At 55.2% G+C, this 20,120-nt stretch overlaps 1 protein-coding gene across 10 annotated transcripts in view; it reads right to left on the bottom strand.

The window, feature by feature from the left end:
- The window catches only part of CAMK2B (calcium/calmodulin dependent protein kinase II beta), a 140,205-nt gene that overhangs the window by 35,731 nt on the left and 84,354 nt on the right, over positions 1 to 20,120 (bottom strand). For 8 of the 10 annotated variants that reach the window (XM_032763214.1, XM_032763285.2, XM_032763266.2 and 5 more), the window contains exons 7-13: positions 16,086 to 16,188; positions 15,910 to 15,993; positions 13,365 to 13,459; positions 11,152 to 11,274; positions 8,722 to 8,805; positions 7,176 to 7,218; positions 4,638 to 4,712 (exon numbers count right to left, since the gene is read on the bottom strand). In XM_032763214.1, coding sequence (XP_032619105.1) covers positions 4,638 to 4,712; positions 7,176 to 7,218; positions 8,722 to 8,805; positions 11,152 to 11,274; positions 13,365 to 13,459; positions 15,910 to 15,993; positions 16,086 to 16,188 — 607 coding nt within the window. The remainder of the gene's footprint in view (positions 1 to 4,637; positions 4,713 to 7,175; positions 7,219 to 8,721; positions 8,806 to 11,151; positions 11,275 to 13,364; positions 13,460 to 15,909; positions 15,994 to 16,085; positions 16,189 to 20,120) is intronic. The other 2 variants (XM_032763306.1, XM_032763300.1) reach the window with 1 other exon arrangement.

The raw sequence follows: 20,120 nt of genomic DNA, 5'->3' as shown, positions 1-20,120 counted from the left end.
ACAGTGTCTCTCTCCTTGCAAGCTTCCAGCCCCAAGTACACTGTGAATGCCTATAGACTGAAGTTTGCATAGAGATTCAGGTGCCTCCTCTTAAAGCAGATGCAGGAAATGCTGGCACCAGTCTGCTCTGAGGGGATGGGCTTATAACCAGTGCCAGACACAGTGCGACACGTGGGTCAATCACTGCTCCCTCCACTGGAAGTGTTGGTTGGATCCCGGCCGGAGTTTTGCACGGACATTAGTACAAGCTCGGGTGGATGTGTTTCTGTCACTGCCATGCAGATCAGTCTCCTGCATGCAGGGCTGGCACCAGCGGACACAAAACAAAGAGCCCCACCTCTGGGTTGGGTGGACAGATAAAACCGGACAAGGCTCTGGACCATGCACTTGGGTCACACAACCTCATGCATCATTCACCAAGTTCAACCTCCAGGCCAGGCCAGGGGGAGAAGCGGGCAGGAAGCAGTGGCAAGCAGACAGCCAGCATTCACAGGGAAGACCCTTTGGGATGGAGGTGGCATAGGAGGGGGGGAGCCTGTCTGAATGCCCACAGACCCTCCATATGGGTAAGCTCTCCCTTATCTCCAGCTATCTCCTTTCACTAGACTAGCCAGTCAGCCCAGCCACTTCCGGACAGCCCCTGGCATGCTCAGGTGTGTTTCCCCAACACTTCCTTTAACTCGGGCTCTGTTTTCCCTTCCGCAGCACTGCTGAGCCCCAAGGCACCTGTGATTGACAGATGCCTCCTGCCAGGCTTCCGCTTCCAGTGACTCTTGTGCTCCCAGACCATGGAAGACCACAATGGGAAAGACAGAAAAAGCCACTTCTCCATCACCCACCAAAGCCAGGGACTGGCCCCCAACTGTTTGTCGAGCCTCCCCCCGGTCATCTGCCAGTGCATTGCAGAGATCAGTGCAACAGCAGCACCCAGGGCAGTAACCGAGTCCCTTTCACCTTCATCAGGAGACAGCTTGGGCATCCTCATACAGGTGCGCACCTAACAGGCGGCCCGTATCAGACACTGCTGCCAAAGCCACCTCTTCTCCCGGTGCATTCCTGCTCCGTGCGGGAGCTGTCAATATCCACCCACCCTGCACTCAGCCGGCCAGTGACTTCACCGCACCAGGAAGAGGAGGCGGGCGCTGGATAGGGAAAGGTCTCTGCACTGACATGCCGGATCAGTGTGGAGAGGGGGGATAGAGATGCCAGAAGAGCAGAGTTAACCGAGCTCTGGGGGCAATACGGGAACGCCTGCCTGCGTGGCTAGGGGACTGCAGACGATGGCCGTGCCAATTGGCAGCTGCTCTGTGCACAAAGCTCTGGGAATCTTGCCAACGCAGCGTGACAGCCACACCTAGGTTGGACGTTCACATCGTGCTCCGGACACAGGCGAGCTTCAGGCAGAAAGGCAAATGGGCCCAGGTCAGATCCCGTGTCCAGGGCCCATGTGCACCAAGCCCCTTGCAAACCACATTTGGAAATGGATAAAGGGGAAATTTTCAAATGCCTCCAAACGACTTCAGAGCCAAACCCCACTGACTGGCAGTGATAAGGACTCCCAGGCGCCTGCGGGGCTTTTGAAAATGAGATAGGCTCCTAAATCACTTGGGTGCTTTGGTCAGTTTCATCTAAGCCCATTTTCAGAAGTGCCAAGTCCCACAGAAAGACAGTGGGCTTCAGGCTTCCGCAGTCCAGAATCTCAAAGCCTAACACCCACTGCAATCAGTGAGAGACAGGCACCTATATAGCTTGGAGGATCTGGACCCTAAGTGACTTAGGAGCCTTTGTAGAGGTTACCCAGAGGCTCTGCTTAGCCATGACTGGGGGGCGGTGCGGTGCATCAGACATGCATAGCCACATTGGAGACATTCCCTGTGCCATAGGCCCTCTGGGAACTTACCCCCCGACTGCCAGGCAGGGGGTGCCCCCAGACCCTGGCACAAGGGAGATCTCGGAAAGGAACTTTCCTCAGCTCCAGTCTTTACATTTTAATACAGTGCCACAAAGCAAACGAGTGGTCTCTGCTCTCCCCCCTCACTCCCTGAAATGCCACCCCCCAGTGACTCTCGCCCCATGCGAGGGCCACTGTGGGTTTCCGCCCTGCTGACATCTTCCAACTATCGGGGGTGCTTCTGGCGGGCGTCTCAGGCTGCCCCTCTGCACAGAGTGAATGTCAGACCTTAAGCACACCCAGCACCTCTCTGCTGTCCGCTCTCTGGAACCACACCGTCGCACACCAAAGTGTGATGGGCAACTTTGTTGCTATGCCGGGGGGCGGTGTTCATGCCCTATACAGTGGGCGATCTGCCTGCCTGCTCCCCGGTCTTTGGGTCATTTCATTGCTTCCCGTTTTGGCCCCTGACCGTGGAAATCCCTCGCTGGGGGAGGAATCCCAATGCGGCAGCCACGGCAAACTGACCGAGGAAGCTTGAGGATGGGAACTCCAATCTCAAGTCAGGAATAGAATCTCTGGATACGCCGGGAAAGCCAACTGGACCTTCGCTGCCCTGAGAAGCCACCAGTGCAGGATATCAGGCCAACAGCCTGGACGATGCAAGAGGGTCCGCAAGCAGGCAGGACCCCCTGCCTGACACTGGTTGCAGCTGGCATGCATGGCCCTTGCCTTCTCCTGCTCTAGGGACCGATCCCAAGCGCCGAAAGGGGCCGGGGATGTCCCCACTGCAGTCAGGAGGTGGACAGCAGCATGGGTAGGCATCCCCAAGCTGGCTTTAATGGAGCTAAAAAAAGCCAGTGTAGCCACCCCAGTACAATCATGCCCAGGGCTCTGTGTAGGGCAGGAAAACAGCCGAGGGACTGGCTTGTTTCAAAGGGGAGCGGCACAGCACATCCAATGCTGATTATGCTCCCAAACGAATCAGCCAGGACTACCAAGGGTGGCATTTAAAATACAGAGTCTGCAGCCCATCTCCATCTTCCGTCCCCTGCCCAGCCCTGAGTTCAGATTTTCACGCCCCCTGACAAGTTCACCAGCAGCTGCTCCCTTCCCTGTGTGCGAGAGGAACGGGCTTCAACTGCTGCCAAAGGGAACAGAGTCCTGCGCTGAGCACGGCTTGACAGAGAAATGGAGGAGGGCATCACCGCCACATTGCTGGCTTTAATGAATGAATTCATCACTAGGAGCTGGCTCTTGGACTACAGCCAGGAACCCACATGCCAGAGGGCGGGGAGTGTTTGGGTGCTCATTTTACTAATAGCGAAACTGAGGAACAGAGAGAGGTTGCCTAATGTCACGAGGAGAAGCGACGGGTAAAATTTTCAAAAGGGCCAGATTGTGAAAGGGACTTAGGCACCTCTCTGCATTTCTAGGGGCCTAAGAACCTTTGCAAATCTGGCCCTGAGTCACTTAGGAGCGTAAGCCCCAATGGATTTCAATGAAAGGTAGCCTTCTCTCAGTGCCTAAGTCATGTCTGTGAAATGGCTCCTAAATCACTTAGGCCCAGTTGAAGATTTTACTCAGATGCTGCTAAGTGAACTAGGCACTTCTGAAGTGGAGTTGTGCCACTCCTGACGTACAGTGCCTGACTCTGACCACCAGGAGTCCTGCCTTGTACGTACACATTTCAGGGCTTTCGTCAAGGCAGCAGGTTCAAAACTAGCATTTCCCCCAAGCCCTGGGGGCGATGAACGAACCGTGTGCCCTGACAACCCGCACATACAAGGGGGCGGGCACCAAACTGGAGGCTGGCTTTTAAAGTGTGGCCAGGCCGCCAGGCTTCTCCCCATCAATCCTGGTTGCCATCCGAGATTATGATCCAGGTTCTGAGTTCCCAGGGACGAGAGACCCAATTTCAGTAACATGGAATTTAAATAGGAACAAGAGAACAGCCATACTGGGTTGGACCAAAGGTCCATCCAGCCCAGTGTCCTGTCTGCCGACAGCGGCCAGTGCCAGGTGCCCCAGAGGGAATGAACAGAACAGGGAAATTTACCAAGTGATCTAACCCCTGTCTTCCAGGCCCAGTTTCTGGCAGTCAGAGATTTAGCCCAGAGCAAGGGGTCGTGTCCCAGCCCATCGTGGCTTATAGCCACTGATGGACCTGTCCTCCAGGAACTTCTCTAATTCTTTTTTGAACCCAGTTACACTTTTGGCCTTGACAACATCCCCTGGCGATGAGTCCCACAGGTTGACTGTGCGCTGTGTGATGAAGTACTTCCTTCAGTTTGTTTTAAACCTGCTGCCTATTAATGTCATTGGGTGACCTCTGGTTCTGGTGGTATGGAAAGGAGTAAATAACACATCATTCACTTTCTCCAACATTCAGGATTGTATAGACCTCGATCACAGCCCCCTGCAGACATCTCTTTCCTAAGCTGAGCAGTCTCAGTTTTTTAACTCTCTTCTCGTACAGAAGCCATTCCAGACCCCTAAGCATTTTCCAATTCTACTTTTAATCCTCTTTTTCCCCAGGACCTTTTAAAATCTCTGCTGGAATAAACTGGAACTTTCTTCAGTGCCTGGTGCCCTTCCTCAGAGCAGACCTGGCTGCGTTTGCTCCTGGTTCTGGGCGCTGGTTGGGGATGAGATGTTAATGATGGATGAAGTTGCATGCGCTCAGATTTCTGGAGGGGGAGGGAAGAGAGGGGAAACAGGGAGGGTCCCTTCAGGACACGTCTACCTTGTTCCACCAACCCCATGGTGGCACCGGAGGCGGCTGCAGACATTGTGGCGGGAGCGGTGGTCTGTCTGCCGACTGTCAGCACCAGGGTAGGAAACGGAGGGACAAGGAGAGCGGTCAGGGGCAGGGGGGAAGAGAGACAGAGAAAGACAGAGAGAGGGAGCGAGACAGACAGAGGGCGGGAGAGAGAAACGAGACAAAGGAAGCAGAAAAAAAGATTCGAGTTAAAGTTTAGATGGAGAGGCGAGATTGCTGGTAGCTGAGCCCCGGTTCCACATGCCCCACGGGGCGACTGGCCTAGAGCCACAGCTGGGGGCACGTCCACACCGCAATGCTGGGGGTGGGGGCTGCGTGGAGACACTTGAGCTAACTTTCAACCTCCCCCCTCACCAGATTTCCGAGCCCGAACAGCTACACTGCAATATTATTGTCCGCAAGCCCAGCAGCTGACACAGGCCAGCTGCTGGCGTTTAACTGCAACAGAGACATACCCTCTGTGCCCAGCGGGGAAGCTACTCCTGGAGGTGGTATAGAGGGTCCTCCACACAGCGGCAGCCCTCCACCCCGCCAGGCCCTGCTAGTGTCGCTGAGACATCAGGGGACGTCCCAGCCAAGGAGCTGCAACCCCGTGCCATGTGGAACGGACGGGAGAAGGGATTCTCACCCAAAATGCCAGCTCTGAGATCCTGATGGATGCACAGGGCAGGGCACTGGAGCCCCATGCCCAGAGGTTGTCCCCTAGCCCAGTGGGGGCTTTGAATCCCTGTGACACAGTCAATAGCTGCTTATCTCTTAGTCTTTCTTGCACCACTTGCTAAGTGACCATGACCCTGGAAAGCTGAATTCCAGGCCTGGGTGCTAAGCTCTGCTTGAGGGATCTACCCAGCTGCCCCATGCCTTGTTCCCTTAGATGTTTCTCCTCACTCCTCTAGACATGGGCAGTAGCAGGGGCCCGAGGCGATCAGTTTCAGCTGACACTGGGTGCCAGCTGAGGAGGGGAAGGCCAGAAAAGAAGGGTATGCTTTAGAGCAGCATTCCCAGGGACATCCAGCTGGCAGGGGCATGCCCCTTCCCCACCAGCCCCCTCCCCTGGAGCGCTCTGCTAGCAGGATATTTGGGAGGTGAGACTCAGCCATGCTGTGAAATTGACAAAAACGGGATTGCAATGGCTAAAAGAGACACATACCCGGGCATGTCTGCATTTCTACAGGCGCCCGGAGGCATCACAATCAGACCCCTCCAGCGCTTGGTGTGCAAGGCAGCTCCTTGCAAATGTTAACAGTGGGGTCTAGAGGGACTTCTTTAGAGCAGAGCTGTCTGGGCCACAACGGGTTTCTGCACAAGATGTCTGTGCACTGAGGCTGGCCAGGCACAGGTGAGATGAGCTCTGTAGTTCTCAGCTCAATACCCAATTCCCCACATCATCAAGTCAGCACAACTCAGGATAAGAGGTTGCCTCTAAGGCAGAGGAACAGCAGCGGTCTGGCCTGCATCTGGCTCTAGGCAGCGCTAAGAACTCCTCAGGACAGGTCGACACTACAGATTTCACAGCTCTGTCGGCCAGGGTGTGAAGGGCAGAGATTCTCTGACCAGTGGAGCCGGGCTGGCAAAGCCTCTGGTGCAGATGCAGTGGCATCGGCAAAGCTGAGCTTTTACCAGCATCGCTTGTTTCACTGGGGCGCGCAGCAACCCCATGCAGTATCTTCGGGGACCACACTATAGCGAGTTTATGTAGCACTGTGGGAGAGGGATTGTAGGCAATTCCAGGGAGGGAGGTTACCATGGCTTCTCCAGGAACCAAAAACAGTGTGTGATTAAGGACAACCAGGTTGTAAACATCTCCAGAGAGGTGCCATCACTGGGGAGGCTGGCACAGACTGGGTTTTCCAGAGACCAACAAAAAAAGGGCTTTGGGAATAAAAAGGCTGCCTTTAAACTAACAGGGCTGCCTTTCTGATGCAGCAAATGGATTGGACCTTCTGTCCAAGGGAGGGCCCAATCCTTGCAGGAGAGTGGGAAAGATGTGCCCACCCCTGCCCAATTGGGGACGTGTCGTGTGTGGTTGAATCTGCGTATTGTTCTCATAGGTTCTCTCGGTGATGCTTTTGCCTTAAGAACAAAGGGGTTTGCTTAGAAAGTGTGGGGCGGTCACATGTAATGGCTGGCCACACCCTGTTCATAGCCCTCGGAGAGAACAAGGCTGGCTGGTAGGCAGGCTGTCTTGGTCGGACATCACAGTGGAAGGCGAGGGCCAGGGGAGCCTTAAAACCCCTGCTCACCAGGGTCCCGGCTCAGACACAGGTGATGTCCGAGACCTGCCAGGACCCTCATGGAAGGAGGGACACAGGGGACACTGTGACAGAGCGGTTTGCTGAACTAGTACAGTGGCTCTGCCGCTCTAGTAGTGTCCATACGAGGAGCACTTTTTGGGTCTGAAATCCCAGCGGAGTGTGCCTCCTGCGAACGTGGCCTCGGTCCCCAGGGGCAAGCACCAGGACGCGTGTCTCTTTGCAATGCGAAGCCAAGCTGAGAGCTTACCTGAAAAGTTCCTTGTGGCCAGCATGGTGGTGAGAATCGCCCCCTGGAAGAAAAGTGCCGGGGTTGGTACAGCACAGTGCTGGAGACCATGGCGCAACAGGCAGCCGGACCGAGCAGGGCCAGGCCGCCGACCACCTGGGTGCTGCCCCCTGGACACACGAGGAGGGTGTGGCCAAGTGGGGAAGGTGTACCTAGTGCACGGGATGCTGGGTTTGTTGGCCTGCTCCACTGTGGCCTACCACGGGCAAGTCCCGTGAGCTCCTTGAACCCCGGCTTCCCACCTACGACACGGGGCTGATGCCCCAGCCCCCCGTCCCCCCCATTGGGGCAGGAAGGGCAGAGCCTGGGATGATGGGAACCCGTGCCAGACCCAAGGGGTGAGCCGAGGCTGAGGGTAACTCCCTGCCAATGCACTGCCCCAAAGAGAGCTACAGACGCCGACCGGAATCTGTTGCACGTCCGCCCATGGAACTCCACTGGCTGCAGCACGGGCCCCCCTTCGTTGAGAGCACAGCCGGACGTGGCGCTTTGCTCCCCTCGGATTCTCCCCTGACTCTTCCCTCTCTCCTCTGTGGGCTGACGCTCCATAACCCCTGAGGTTCTGATGAGTGGCACAGGCCTCTAAGGGACAGGTGAGGTCTGGAGACCCTGGTGAAATCTGGGCCCTCTGGCCCCATAGGGATTTTCTCACTTAGCAGCAGGAGCTGGGGGGGGGGGGGAGGCGTGGGACACAGGAGGGGCAGCGGCACAGTTCCCACAGGTCCTGCCGCACGACGGTTGTCAGGTCTTTTCCCAGCCCTTCCTCCCACTTGGCTACTTCACAGAACGGCCCATGGTCCTAGGACTCTCTTGTGTATCCTTCTGCTCACAAAGCTAGGCCACGAGTCCCCCTGGGCATTATACCCCCTAGAGAAACAGCCCTCGCCAGCTACCACCCTGCCCCCTCTAGCCGCCTGCAAGGGGGCACCAAACCTGGCACCTTTGCACCTTAAAGCATGAGCCAGTCCAGCCTGAGCGAACAGTCCCACTTCTGTTAAGCAGGCTCATCCACCTGTACAGGTGTGGTGGGCTACACAAACAGTGGGAGCTGAACCCCCCTGCCAGACGCTGGACTCTCCAGGGGCAATGGACTTACTCTGCCATTGCAGAGACGCCCAGTGGCCAACACTTTGTAGCTCCTATGTGTTCAACGAACTATGTGCAAGGCAGATGGGGCCATTCTGCTCCCCTGGCAGGGGCAGGCACATGCCACCCCCTGGGGAAGGGCTAGGAGCTGGGGGATCAATTCTCCAGCTCCAGTCTCAGCTGCTAGCACCTGGAGAGGACCTCCAGGGCTCTGAGCTCCGTGGTGCGGCCAGGAGAACCTATTGGCCCTGGATGTGCCATGCTAACAAGGCAAGCTGCCTCTGCTCCTTTCTGGGGCGGTTGGCTGAGCAGCAGAGATCGTGGGGTCCCCGGGGCAGGGGGGCCCTCAGCCCCACATTGACCCCGCCGTGTCTGTTTGCCGTGGCTCTCGGGAGGCAAACAGGGAGGCAGGGACATTTACCTTGAGCTTCCTCCTGGCGTTGAACTTTTTCAGACACTCTACGGTCTCCTGCCTGTGCATCATGGAGGCCACGGTGGAACGTTGCTGGAGGAGAGAAGGCGGGGGAGAGAAATCAGTTGCTTCTGCCATGGCACCAGAAAATGAGTGTGGTCAGGGAAGAGAACGGGATAGGGGCGCTAGAGAAACGGCTCAGCCAGCAGAGTCCTGCCCTACCCAGATAAGCCCCTAGTGCTCCCATAGGCATGATCCTGGCTTGGGACCACAGGTGACATAACACTGCAGATATGGCAGGCCACCAGCACTGGGCACCCCTGGATCCTGTCCCACCAGATTAGCACCAAAACTCCAAGGATCTATCTACATGGCACACTAAGCCCGAGTGGGACTCAGGTTTGAGCTGAATCCTGCCTTTCGTCCACCCACAAATCAGCCTGACTTGGGCCAGCAAGCACTCAGGGCCGGGATCCTACGACCAAGTCCTACTCTCTGTCATTTGGCAGTGTGGACACAGCTCAAGCCATGGCCCCGAGTCAGAAGGGCGGCGTAGCGCAGCACGGCTGCCTTAGCACGACTGTGAGACCCAAGCCCAGCAACTGTGAGCCCAGCTTTATGTTGCAGGGTGGCCGCTCTGGCACAGGCTGGAAACACAAGTCCAGGTTTCACAGACCCAGGTTTACAATGCAGCACAGACAGACAGACCCTTGGGGGACATCTATGTGGTGATAAAACCCCACGGCAAGGAGTCTCAGAGCCGGGTCGGCCACCTCAGGCTCACAGGGAACGGGCTGCCAGGTTATAAAATCGCAGTGTGGACATTTTGGGCCCCACCCTGTGACGTTGCACTCCATGTTTTATGAAAATATGTTTATAAACGTGAATATGATGTAACTGGAATATGCTTTATGCAAAAGGTCTCTTGTAATTTACAAAGGTTACAACCTACTGAGTGTGGTCATCCTATTTGTATACATGTATTATTCCTATGCCTGGAGTTAGGAGAATAAGATATAAACTTGTATTACAGGTGTAAGCATATTAAGTGGAAGCCATTAAGGGTGCTTCAGAATCAATCACCTGTAAATGGCTCTGTTTACTTGTAGGCCTTCCTGAGTAGGTGCAGGCAAGCCCCTGGGTAATGAAGTCTTACAGGGACATGTGAACATGTCACATGATACTGGAATCCATTTTTAACCTGGTGCTTTTCCATTTAGAAGGAGCCCCAGATTCCCCCTTGTGCCAAAGATATAAAAGGGGGTTGAACAGAACAAAAGGGGCTGCGAGTCATGAGAAATCCCCGAGTTACCACCTGAGCTGGAACTAACAAGGACTGCACCAGGGGAAAGGATTGGGCTCAGAGTAGGAAGGAGTCTAGTCTGTGACACAAGCTTATTGGAACATCTCTGAGGGTGAGATTTTAGATGTAAACAAGTTCTTAATGTATTAGGGTTAGACTTGTGTGTTTTGTTTTATTTTGCTTGGCCACTTACTTTGTTCTGTCTGTTATTACTTGGAACCACTTAAATTCTACTTTTTATACTTAATAAACTCAGGTTTATTTATTAATTAACCCAGAGTAAGTGACTAATACGTGAGGGAGCAAACAGCTGTGCATATCTCTCTATCAGCGTTATAGAGGGCAGACAATTTATGAGTTCATCCTGTATAAGCTTTATACAGAGTAAAACGGATTTATTTGGGGCCTGAATCCCAGTGGGAGCTGGGTATTTGGGTGCTGGAGACAGGTGACTTGCTGAGCTGTTTTCAGTTAGTCTGCAGCTTTGGGGATGTGGTTCAGACCCTGGGTCTGTGTTGTAGCAGGCTAGTGTGTCTGGCTCAACAAGGCAGGGTTCTGGAGGCCCAAGCTGGCAGAGAAAACAGGTTCAGAGGTAGTCCCAGCACAACAGGTGACAGCCCAAGGGGGTCTCTGTGACTGAACCCGTCACGCTCCCATTGTGGGATCTGCCCGAGCCCAAATGTCTACACTGCAATGTTATAGCCCCACAGCCCGAGCCCCACGTCCCCAATCTGCTGAGCCGGGCCAGCCGCGGCCAGGCCAGAGTCTTCCATTGCAGCAGAGACATACCCTTATTGAGCAAGCTGGCCCCAGAGCGCAGCACGCTGCCGGGGGAACATCTGCTCACTCGGTGATGGGGAAACAATGGGCTGGGCATTCTTGCAGGTGGCTGAGATGAACTGGCCCAGGTTCTGATCAGCCCATTGACAGCTACTGTTCCCTGGGGACGATGCTGGTCCCAAAACTCCTGCACTATGGACTAACTGGAGTTGGTGCCATCAGTGTGGCCTGGCCAGCCCCTTTTGCCATCCCCACAATGCCGAGCTTGAGCGGCGTGGCTCCAGAGAAGAGGCAAAGTGAGGGAGAACCCAGCAGCTCCATTCCCTGGCAGTGTCCGGGGCAGCAGCGACACTTACGCAGACCCATGGGTGTTTCAGGGCTTCGTGGGCTGTGATTCTTTTGGCCGGGTTGATGGTTAACATCTGGTTGATGAGGTTTTTGGCTTCGGGGGTGACCGTGTCCCACTCGGGAGAAGGGAACTGCAGACAAGAAACAAGGGCCAGGAAGGTTAAATGCAGGGGATCGCGGCTGTCGGGGCGGGCAGCTGGCTGCTCGTAGCCAAGGCAGCCATGACTCCGAAGGAACCCAAGGGCAGCCCAAAGCCAGTGCCAGAGTCTGCCCAGATCCCGCTGCCCGCCCGATGCTGCCTGCAGCCTTATCACATCTGCTCCAAGGTGAGTGGTACCTGCAGTCTGCCCTGGCACAGCAGCTGGCGGGAAGCTCCGTGGACGATCCAGGGCAAAACCGGACTTGATCTCCTGACTTGAACCTGTTCTTCCCACCCTTGTGCTGCCCCTTTGCCTTGAAAGCTAATTCCGGTTAAATGCCTCTTTCCCTGTGTTTTCATCGTCTGACAGATGCTGGTGCTGGCCACATGTGACTGGTCTGCAGACTTTGTGGGTGTGGGGAAGCTGGAGGTGCTGGATGATGGAGAGGGGGCAGCAGGGGCTTCTGCCCCTGTAGAGTGTGGGGGATTGTGTGATAAGCACGTTGCCCGGATGTTGCCGCTGGCAGGTGGCCAGTGAACTGTATGGACATGTATCATTAGGTTTCAGAGTTGACAGACAGACTGAGCGTAATGGGGGCTGTTCACACCTCTTGTTAGAGGTTGTCTCTGCACCGTTCCACTCAGGCTGCACTCTGGAGGGTTCCCCCGCAAGCCCCAGGCTTTGGAAGGGATATCAGTTTAAAGTCGGGGTTTGGGAGCGACAGGGGGAGCCTGCAGCTGGTTCAGACGCTGCACAATCTGGAGGACCCTGCTCGTATTCCGTACAAGCAAGAGGGGAGAGGAAGCGCCCCGGAGCAGGGTGAAAAACGAGCAGAGACCGTTTTCCAGAGTCCCGGTCATTCTGTCTCCGCCAGCAGACCCCAAGTGCGTGCAGAAGAGGCCAAGCGTACAGGGTGAGGAAAGCGCCAGCAAAGGGGGGAAGACAGGGAGTGGAGAGGCTGCTGAATTCCACCGAGCTATTGGGAGCGGAGAGATACCCACTGGACCTGCGCTCTGGGAAGTCACAGGAACGCGGCTTGCATGGGGCGTCCGGATGCTCCCCGGTCCCTCCGTGCTGCCACGTGCATGGAGAAAGAGTTGTGCCAAGGCAGGAATCTTGGCCAGGTCCCTGTGCCGCTGCCCTGCCCAGCGTCTGCAAGGGAGCCAGGGGGGCAGGTTACCACACTTGTCAGCACACCCCATGGCAGGTGCTGGGCCTGCTACGGGGATTGTGCAGACAGCCAGGCTTCTGCTGGGCTGCGACCGGCTCCCTGAGCCTTGGACCGAGGGCAGGACGGCCTTGGGGTGGGGACAGGATGGAGCTCTACGAACGGGACGTGGGTGTGTGGGGTGGTGATTCCTGTGGCCCCTGCGTGGCAGCATCCAGGCTCAAGGAAGCACAGGATCCACACCACATGCAACCCTGCAGCGTGGCTGGTGGGCCACAGCCCCTCCCAGGCAAAGAACGGAGACACACCCCCCCCCCCCCCGCTTGGTCTCTGGGTGTAATGGAAAGCAGCTTCAACCAGCCTCCCAGGCCCGACAGTAACGGAACGGCCACGGGGCCTGATCCCAAACCCATCTGACCCCATCTACACTGGGAACAAGTCCTGCTGGAGTCCTGCTAGTCAACATGGTTTCAAAGACATCCATCTCCGCAGGCTGGGCAGGTCCAGTGTCTGTTAACCTGCATTAGCACCATGTCCACCTCCAAAGCTCTCTGGGATGCTGTCTACATGGTGGGGGAGTGGCTCTATATGCACTGTGGACGGGGCCCAGGCAACTGCACCGTGACGGGGCAAGCCATGGGGGGTTGCATGGACTGTGGGTGGAGGCTGGCCAGACACAGCCCTGTCGGCCCCCCAAGGAGTAGGAAGGACGTATCCTACCCTGGAAGGGCTGGGCACAGGCCTTCGGCTGGGGAGACACCAGCAATTCCAGGTCCTAGAGCAGGTGAGGTAAATGAGAAGCTGGAGGGGCAGGCTGGAGACGAAGCCAGTGGCGTACAGGACTCCTGGCCCACGGCAGCAAGTCCCCGTCGCGGTGCTCTGGGACTGGGGGCAGGGGCAGGGAGGTACTCACGTCGTAGGCACCAGCCTTGATCTGTTGGTACAGTTTGTGCTGGTCCTCATCCCAGAAGGGAGGGTAACCGACTAGCAGGATGTAAAGGATCACACCTGGGGAGAGGGGTGGGAGAGCAAAGAGTCAGTGCCCGCTGGCTCCTGGGGGACCAGGCCTGGACTGATGCAGGGATATGGGGATTTCTGTTCAGCCTGCTGCCAGCAGGCATCTCCTGGGGAACCCTGTCTCTACCAGGTCCTGCTAGCTCTTTCCTGCTTTAATGCAACTTGACTTTACATTTCCAGCACTGACCTGCTGCTGGTTAACTGCCCCCATCCACACCCCGCAGCCGGCAGGGAAGGAGCAATGAGCAGGTGCCTGGATGCCCAGGGGCCACCATGGGATGGGAGCGAGAGCCTGCACCAAGGGGTTTAGACCTGACAGTGCCCGACTGCTATCTATGCCTCTAGCACCACCTGCTGACATCTGTCTATGCCTCTAGGCCTCCTCTCCCTGTAGGATAGGGAGGGGTCTCTGGGACTAGCAAAGGCTCCAGGGAGAGGATGAGCTATGGGGCAGCGGACTTTTAGCGTCCATTATCAGGCATGGATAGGGACTAGGATTCAAACTGCCCACAGGGGGTTTTGGGGCTGGCTGGCTTCATGCAGCATCTCAGACACAGAGTTCAATAAACAGCAACACTCTGGGCTCCATGCAGGTGGGAATGGAAAGCCAATGGGGGTTAGGCACTTAACCTGCTTAGGCACTGCTGTAAAACCGACTGTGACGTTATTAATATGAACTGGGACCGTATAGATCATTGGTGCAACCAAGGTCCTGTAGTGACACCAAATCTTGTATAAAGGGGTCAAATAGGGTGTCTGTGAGGAAGTTCTGGTTTGCTGGTTATGATTATGCTGTGTGCATGTATCATTTTGGTATTTAAAGTTATAAGTATTGGCGCTATCCTGTCTGTAGTTCAAACTTGCGCGGTGCTTCTGGGTGACACCTCAGACAATGTGGCGTCAGCACTGCCTGGCCTGCTTGATGGCCCATTAAGGACCATCAGCTACAACCGACCCATTGAGAGAAGGCAGATACACTTTGTGACTCAGCAAGGTATTCAGGGACCTGCCTATGGACAGAACTCTAAGGTTTTTCCATGCCACGTGCTGGATAGCTTGTCTTTGGGACAAAGAAAGCAGAAACCACATGGCAAGAGACTATAAAAGGCTGCTGCAGCTCCTCCATCCTGTCTTCAATCCTGCTTCTGACTCCTGGAGGGACTTTGCTACAAACTGAAGCTTTGAACAAAGGACTGATTGACCCATCCCAGTTGGGGATGTTCCAGACACTTGATTTGAACCTGCAGTTTATTCTGTCTCTGCTACAAGCCTGAACCAAGAACTTGGTCATCACTGTATGGAATTGATTCCATTTCACCAATTCTAGCTCTCATCTGTATCTTTTTCCTTTTATGAATAAATCTTTAGATTCTAGATTCTAACGGATTGGCAACAGCGTGATTTGTGAGTAAAATCTGATTTGTATATTGACCTGGGTCTGGGGCTTGATTCTTTGGGATCAAGAGAACCTTTTTCTTTTATTGGGGTGTTGGTTTTCATATCCAGTCATCCCCATAACGAGTGGCACTGGGGGTGATACTGGGAAACGAGTGTCTAAGGGAATTGCTTGTGTGACTTGTGGTTAGCCAGTGGGATGAGACCAAAGTCCTCTCTAGCTGGCTGGTTGGGTGCCTTGGTGCTCAAAGGACCCCAGCCTGGGGCTGTGATTGCCCTGCTCTAAGCAATTCGTCCTGAATTGATACTCTCAGTAGTGTCCCACCAAAGGCAGCATCATTACACCCACTAGGTGCCTTTTCTGCATCTTTGGGTGCCTAAACCCCTTGGGCAATCTGGCCTTAAGTGATTTGCCCAGAGAGACATTGGCAATGGTGAGACTTGAATCCATGTCTCCCAAGCCAGCCCCCTAACCACTAGGCAAGCTCACCACCAATCCATGAGCACCGACCATCACAAAGAACTGAAGGCACAGGTGGGTGGCTCAACCCAGAGGCAGGGAGAAGAATACTTGGCAGATCCCTGACACTGAGCCGTTGATTAGCTGGAGAGGGGGCAGAGAATTGCCATAAGAATGATTAACTGATTAGAAAACCTGCCTTCCAGTGAGAGACTCATGGTGCTCAATCTATTTAGCTTAATACAGAGAAGGTGAAGGGGGGACGTGATCCCAGTCTGCCAGTGCCTACATGAGAGCAGAGGAAGGTCTAACACAACCCAGTGGCTGGAAGGTGAAGCTAGAAATAAGGTGTCAATGTTTAACACGGAAGGTAATTAACCAGGGGACAATGTCCCAAGGATCGTGGTGGATTCTCCATCACTGACAAATTTTGAAATCAAGACTGGATGTTTTTCTAGCAGATCTGGCCTAGTTCAAACTGGGATTCCTAAAAGCCAGATCTATACAGGACACCAGGCTAGATGGTCACAGTGGTTCCCACTGGCCTTCCCGTCTATGAATTTAGGACTTGCAGTGCTGTCCTTACCACATGCCCAGATATCCACGGGTTTGCCGTACGCTTCTTTGCGCAGCACTTCAGGCGAGAGGTAACCGGGGGTGCCGGCTAAGCCTGGGGAGAAAACACAGAGCACAGACCGGGTTGCCAGGACTGTCCTGGGCAGCAGGGCAGGATGGGGGTGGGGAGGGGGCTCTGCCACTCACCAAACCAAGCCTGCTGATCCCCCTGCACCTCGATGGCCAGGCCAAAATCCGCCAGCTTCACCGCCGCGCCTTTGCACTTGCTGGCCAGGAGCAGGTTCTCCGGCTGTCGTGCCGAGCGTTGGGCACAGGGCGCCGTGGGACCAGACACGTAGTCGGAGATGGGCAGAGAAGGGGAGAGAGGAGAAAACAAAACAAAAGAACAACAACAGACGGTTTGCAGAAGCAGGTGAGAGACGTGCAAGGCTGACGAGCGGAGAGAACCGAGTGAAGGCCTGAGGGTCACACCCCGGGCGGGATGGGGCTATCAGTGCATCCACACAGCCTGACTGGCTCGGCTGGCACCTTCCAGCCCCTGTGCTCTCTCGGCCGATGTGCTAGGATCCAGACTGACACCCTTCCCTCCTAGCTCCCCTCCCCTGCACCCACTGTCGTTTACAGGGGGGCAGAAACCCAGCTCTGTCTTTGGGATTATTCCAGCCAGCACAGCCTCCGCTTCCTGACCCATGGGCAAGTCCTGGCCTTGTTGCTGTGACCATCTGGCATGGCCTGTGGGCACATTCCAGCCGCCCAAAGCCCCACGCTGCTCTGGGCTTGGGCGGGGAGGACAACAAGCAGAGACCCTGCCTGCCCACTTTCCCTGGTGGTGCTCTGCCACCAGGCTGGGAGGCCATTTTCCCCCCTCTGGGATTGGTGTCACGTCCCAAAGCCTTCAGTATGGCCTGCCAAGGCACCTGGCCTAACAAGAGAAGTAGGTGGCATGAAACAGGCTCTGAGAGCCAGGAAACCACCACCACTTTTGGCTGCAATTTGGGGGACTGAAGCAGCACCTCCTCCAATGGCTTCCCAGCCCCTACTTCCCAGGGCTTCCCAGCCCCCAGTATGTCCATTCGCACAATATAAAACCCAACACTTCTCTCTACTAAACATACACAGAAAGGGCCTCCCCTCTCTGTCACCTCCCAGGCATTCATGCTCCGGCAGCAGGTGCCCCCCCCGCCCAGGTTGGCTGGCCTGGCTATCCCCTGGTGCCCCTAACCCCCCACATCAATCTGTCGGAGCTCAGCAGAGCTAGAGAAATCAGAACGTCGCCTAGGAAGCTCTGGAAATGTTACACAAGGAGCCAGAAGCGCTGGCTCTGAGATAGAGGAAAACAGCTGGATTGTACACATCGGTCCACTGTTCCACCTTCCCTGACAAAGAGCGCTAGCCACGGGGGCGACCACGCATGACTGTGCCAATAAGCCCCGCCCATGCCCTGCCGGGACCAGCTGCCTGACGGGGCAGGGACGGGACGGGAGGCTCAAAACTTCCCATTGTCCAGATGCCGTGGCCTGAGATCAGGTCACACAGCAGCCAGCAGACAGGAATAAGCTCCAGCCACACAGAGATGAGAGTCTCGGGCCCCCAGACCTCAGTCCCGCACCAGCCAGACACCCCGCCCTGGGGATGGATCGGAGCCGATGCCCCCTAGAGGTGAAAGGCCCCACCTGCACCTGCCAGGCCCCTCAACCCGGAGGTGACCTGAGCCAGTGCCCCCAGGCGGGGAAAGACCCTGTTGTCCATTCCCTGCCCCTCGTGCCAGCCGGCCCCCCTGCCCTTGGGCCAGACTGCAAGGGAGACCCGTAGAGGCCAACAGCCACTCCTCATGGAACCAGACACTTGAGGGCTGATTAGGCTCCTTGTTCTATGAAGGAGGGTGGTGCCATTCCCCGTCTCCTTCTCAGCCCAGCCCCTGCATACGATGACACTGGCTGCACCTCAGAGCTGAGTGACCACTGGCACCATGCCACCATGTACAACACAGCCCCCTGACTCGCCAGTGCACCATGACACAAAGGGCAAGAAACCAGCTCCCCCGCGTGCCACTCCAGCATGTGTCAGTGCCTGCTCCACTAGCCTCGGGCGTTGCTCCAGCACATGCCAATGCCCGCTCTCCTGACCCCATGTGCCACGCCAGCACATGCAAATGCCTACTCCCCGACCCTAAGTGCTGCTCCAGCTCATGCCAGCACCCGCTACCCTGGCCCCGAGCACCACTCCAGCAAAGGCCAGTGCCTGCTCCCACGACTCTGAGTGATACTTGTGACGTTATTAACATGAACTGAGACCGTATAGTTCATTGGTGCAACCAAGGTCCTGTAGTGACACCAAATCTTGTATAAAGGGGGTCAGTGAGGAGGTTCTGGTTTGCTGGTTATGATTTTGCTGTCTGTGTGCATGTATCATTTTGATATTTAAAGTTATAAGTATTGGCTCTAACCTGTCTGTAGTTCAAACTTGCTCTATGCTTCTGGGTGACACCTCAGACAATGTGGCGTCAGCACTGCCTAGCTTGCTTGATGGCCCATTAAGGACCATCAGCTACACAACTGACCCACCCAGAGAAGGCAGATACACCTTGTGACTCAGCAAGGTATGCAGGGACCTGCCTATGGACAGAACTCTAAGGTTTTTCCATGCCACATGCTGGATAGCTTGTCTTTGGGACAAAGAAAGCAGAGACCACATGGCAAGAGACTATAAAAGGCTGCTGCAGCTCCTCCATCCTGTCTTCAGTCCTGCTTCTTACCTCTGGAGGGACTTTGCTACAAACTGAAGCTTTGAACAAAGGACTGAATGACCCATCCCAGCTGGGGTGTTCCAGAGACTTGGTTTGAACCTGCAGTTTATTCCATCACTGCTACAAGCCTGAACCAAGAACTTGGTCATCACTGTATGGAATTGATTCCATTTCATCAATTCTAGCTCTCATCTGTATCTTTTTCCTTTTATGAATAAACTTTAGATTTTAGATTCTAAAGGACTGGCAACAGCGTGATTTGTGGGTAAGATCTGATTTGTATATGTATGTACTATATGCTAACCCATAACCAAATACCAGCGTCCCCCCATACTCTGTGTGTTGCCCCCGATGACTAATGACTGACATGCCAAACTCTGTGTATCATCCTTATTTAAATATTCTCTAATAAACATATTGACCTGGGTCTGGGGCTTGGTACTCTGGGATTGAGAGAACCTTTTTTCTTTTACTGGAGTGTTGGTTTTCATAACCATTCATCCCCATGATGAGTGGCACTGGTGGTGATACTGGGAAACTGTAGTGTCTAAGGGAATTGCTTGTGTGATTTCTGGTTAGCCAGTGGGGTGAAACCAAAGTCTTCTCTGGCTGGCTGGTTTGGTTTGCCTTGGTGTGAAAAGGATCCCAGCCTTGGGCTGTAACTGCCCTGTTTTAAGCAATTTGTCCTGAATTGGTACTCTCAGTTGGGTCCCACCAAAGCTAGTATCGTTACATCACTCCATAACATGCCAGTGCCTGCTCCCCCAGCCTCAGGCGCCACTCTAGCATGTGCGCAGTGCCCACTACTGCGGCCCTGGGCGCCACTCCAACTCCCAGAACACAATTCCATTTGCTCGAGCCCAGCTCCTCCACCTTGCTGCAGCCCGACTCCGCTGCATCACCCCGCTTCATGATGATCCCATGCACCAGGTTCCAGCTCTCCAGCACACAGCCCAGCACCATGCAGTGTGCTCCATTGTCCCACTGCAGCCCAGCTCCATGCACAAGAGCCCAGCTTCATCACCCTGTGACAGCAGGATGGCACGAGCCACAGCCCAGCTCCATCACTTATTACAGCAGGACTCGAGGTGCCAGCTCCAGTTCCCTCACCTTGTTTCAGCAGGACTCCAGGTGAAAGCACCTAGATGCACAATCCCATTAGGGCAGGACGCCACATGCAACAGCCCATCCCCATCAGGCTGTTAGAGCCATTCTATGCGCCAGAGACCAGCTCCATCATCCCACTGTGGCATGGCTCAAGGCACCAGCATCCAGCTGCATCAATTTGCTATGGTTTGACTTCATGTTTGAGAGCCCCATTCTAGCTACCTGTAGCATGGACTCCATGTGCCAGAATCAAGCCCCATCATCCTGATGCAGCACAATTCAATGCCCAAGAGCCCAGCTCCATCACCTCATGACAACATGACTCCACCTTTGAGAGCCCAGCTCCATCGCCCCGTTAGAGCCCAATG

This window comes from Chelonoidis abingdonii, chromosome 2 (assembly GCF_003597395.2).
Source record: "Chelonoidis abingdonii isolate Lonesome George chromosome 2, CheloAbing_2.0, whole genome shotgun sequence".
NCBI lineage: Eukaryota > Metazoa > Chordata > Testudines > Testudinidae > Chelonoidis > Chelonoidis abingdonii.
The sequence above is the reverse complement of the archived record's forward strand: the minus strand, read 5'-3'. Positions and strand labels throughout refer to the sequence as shown.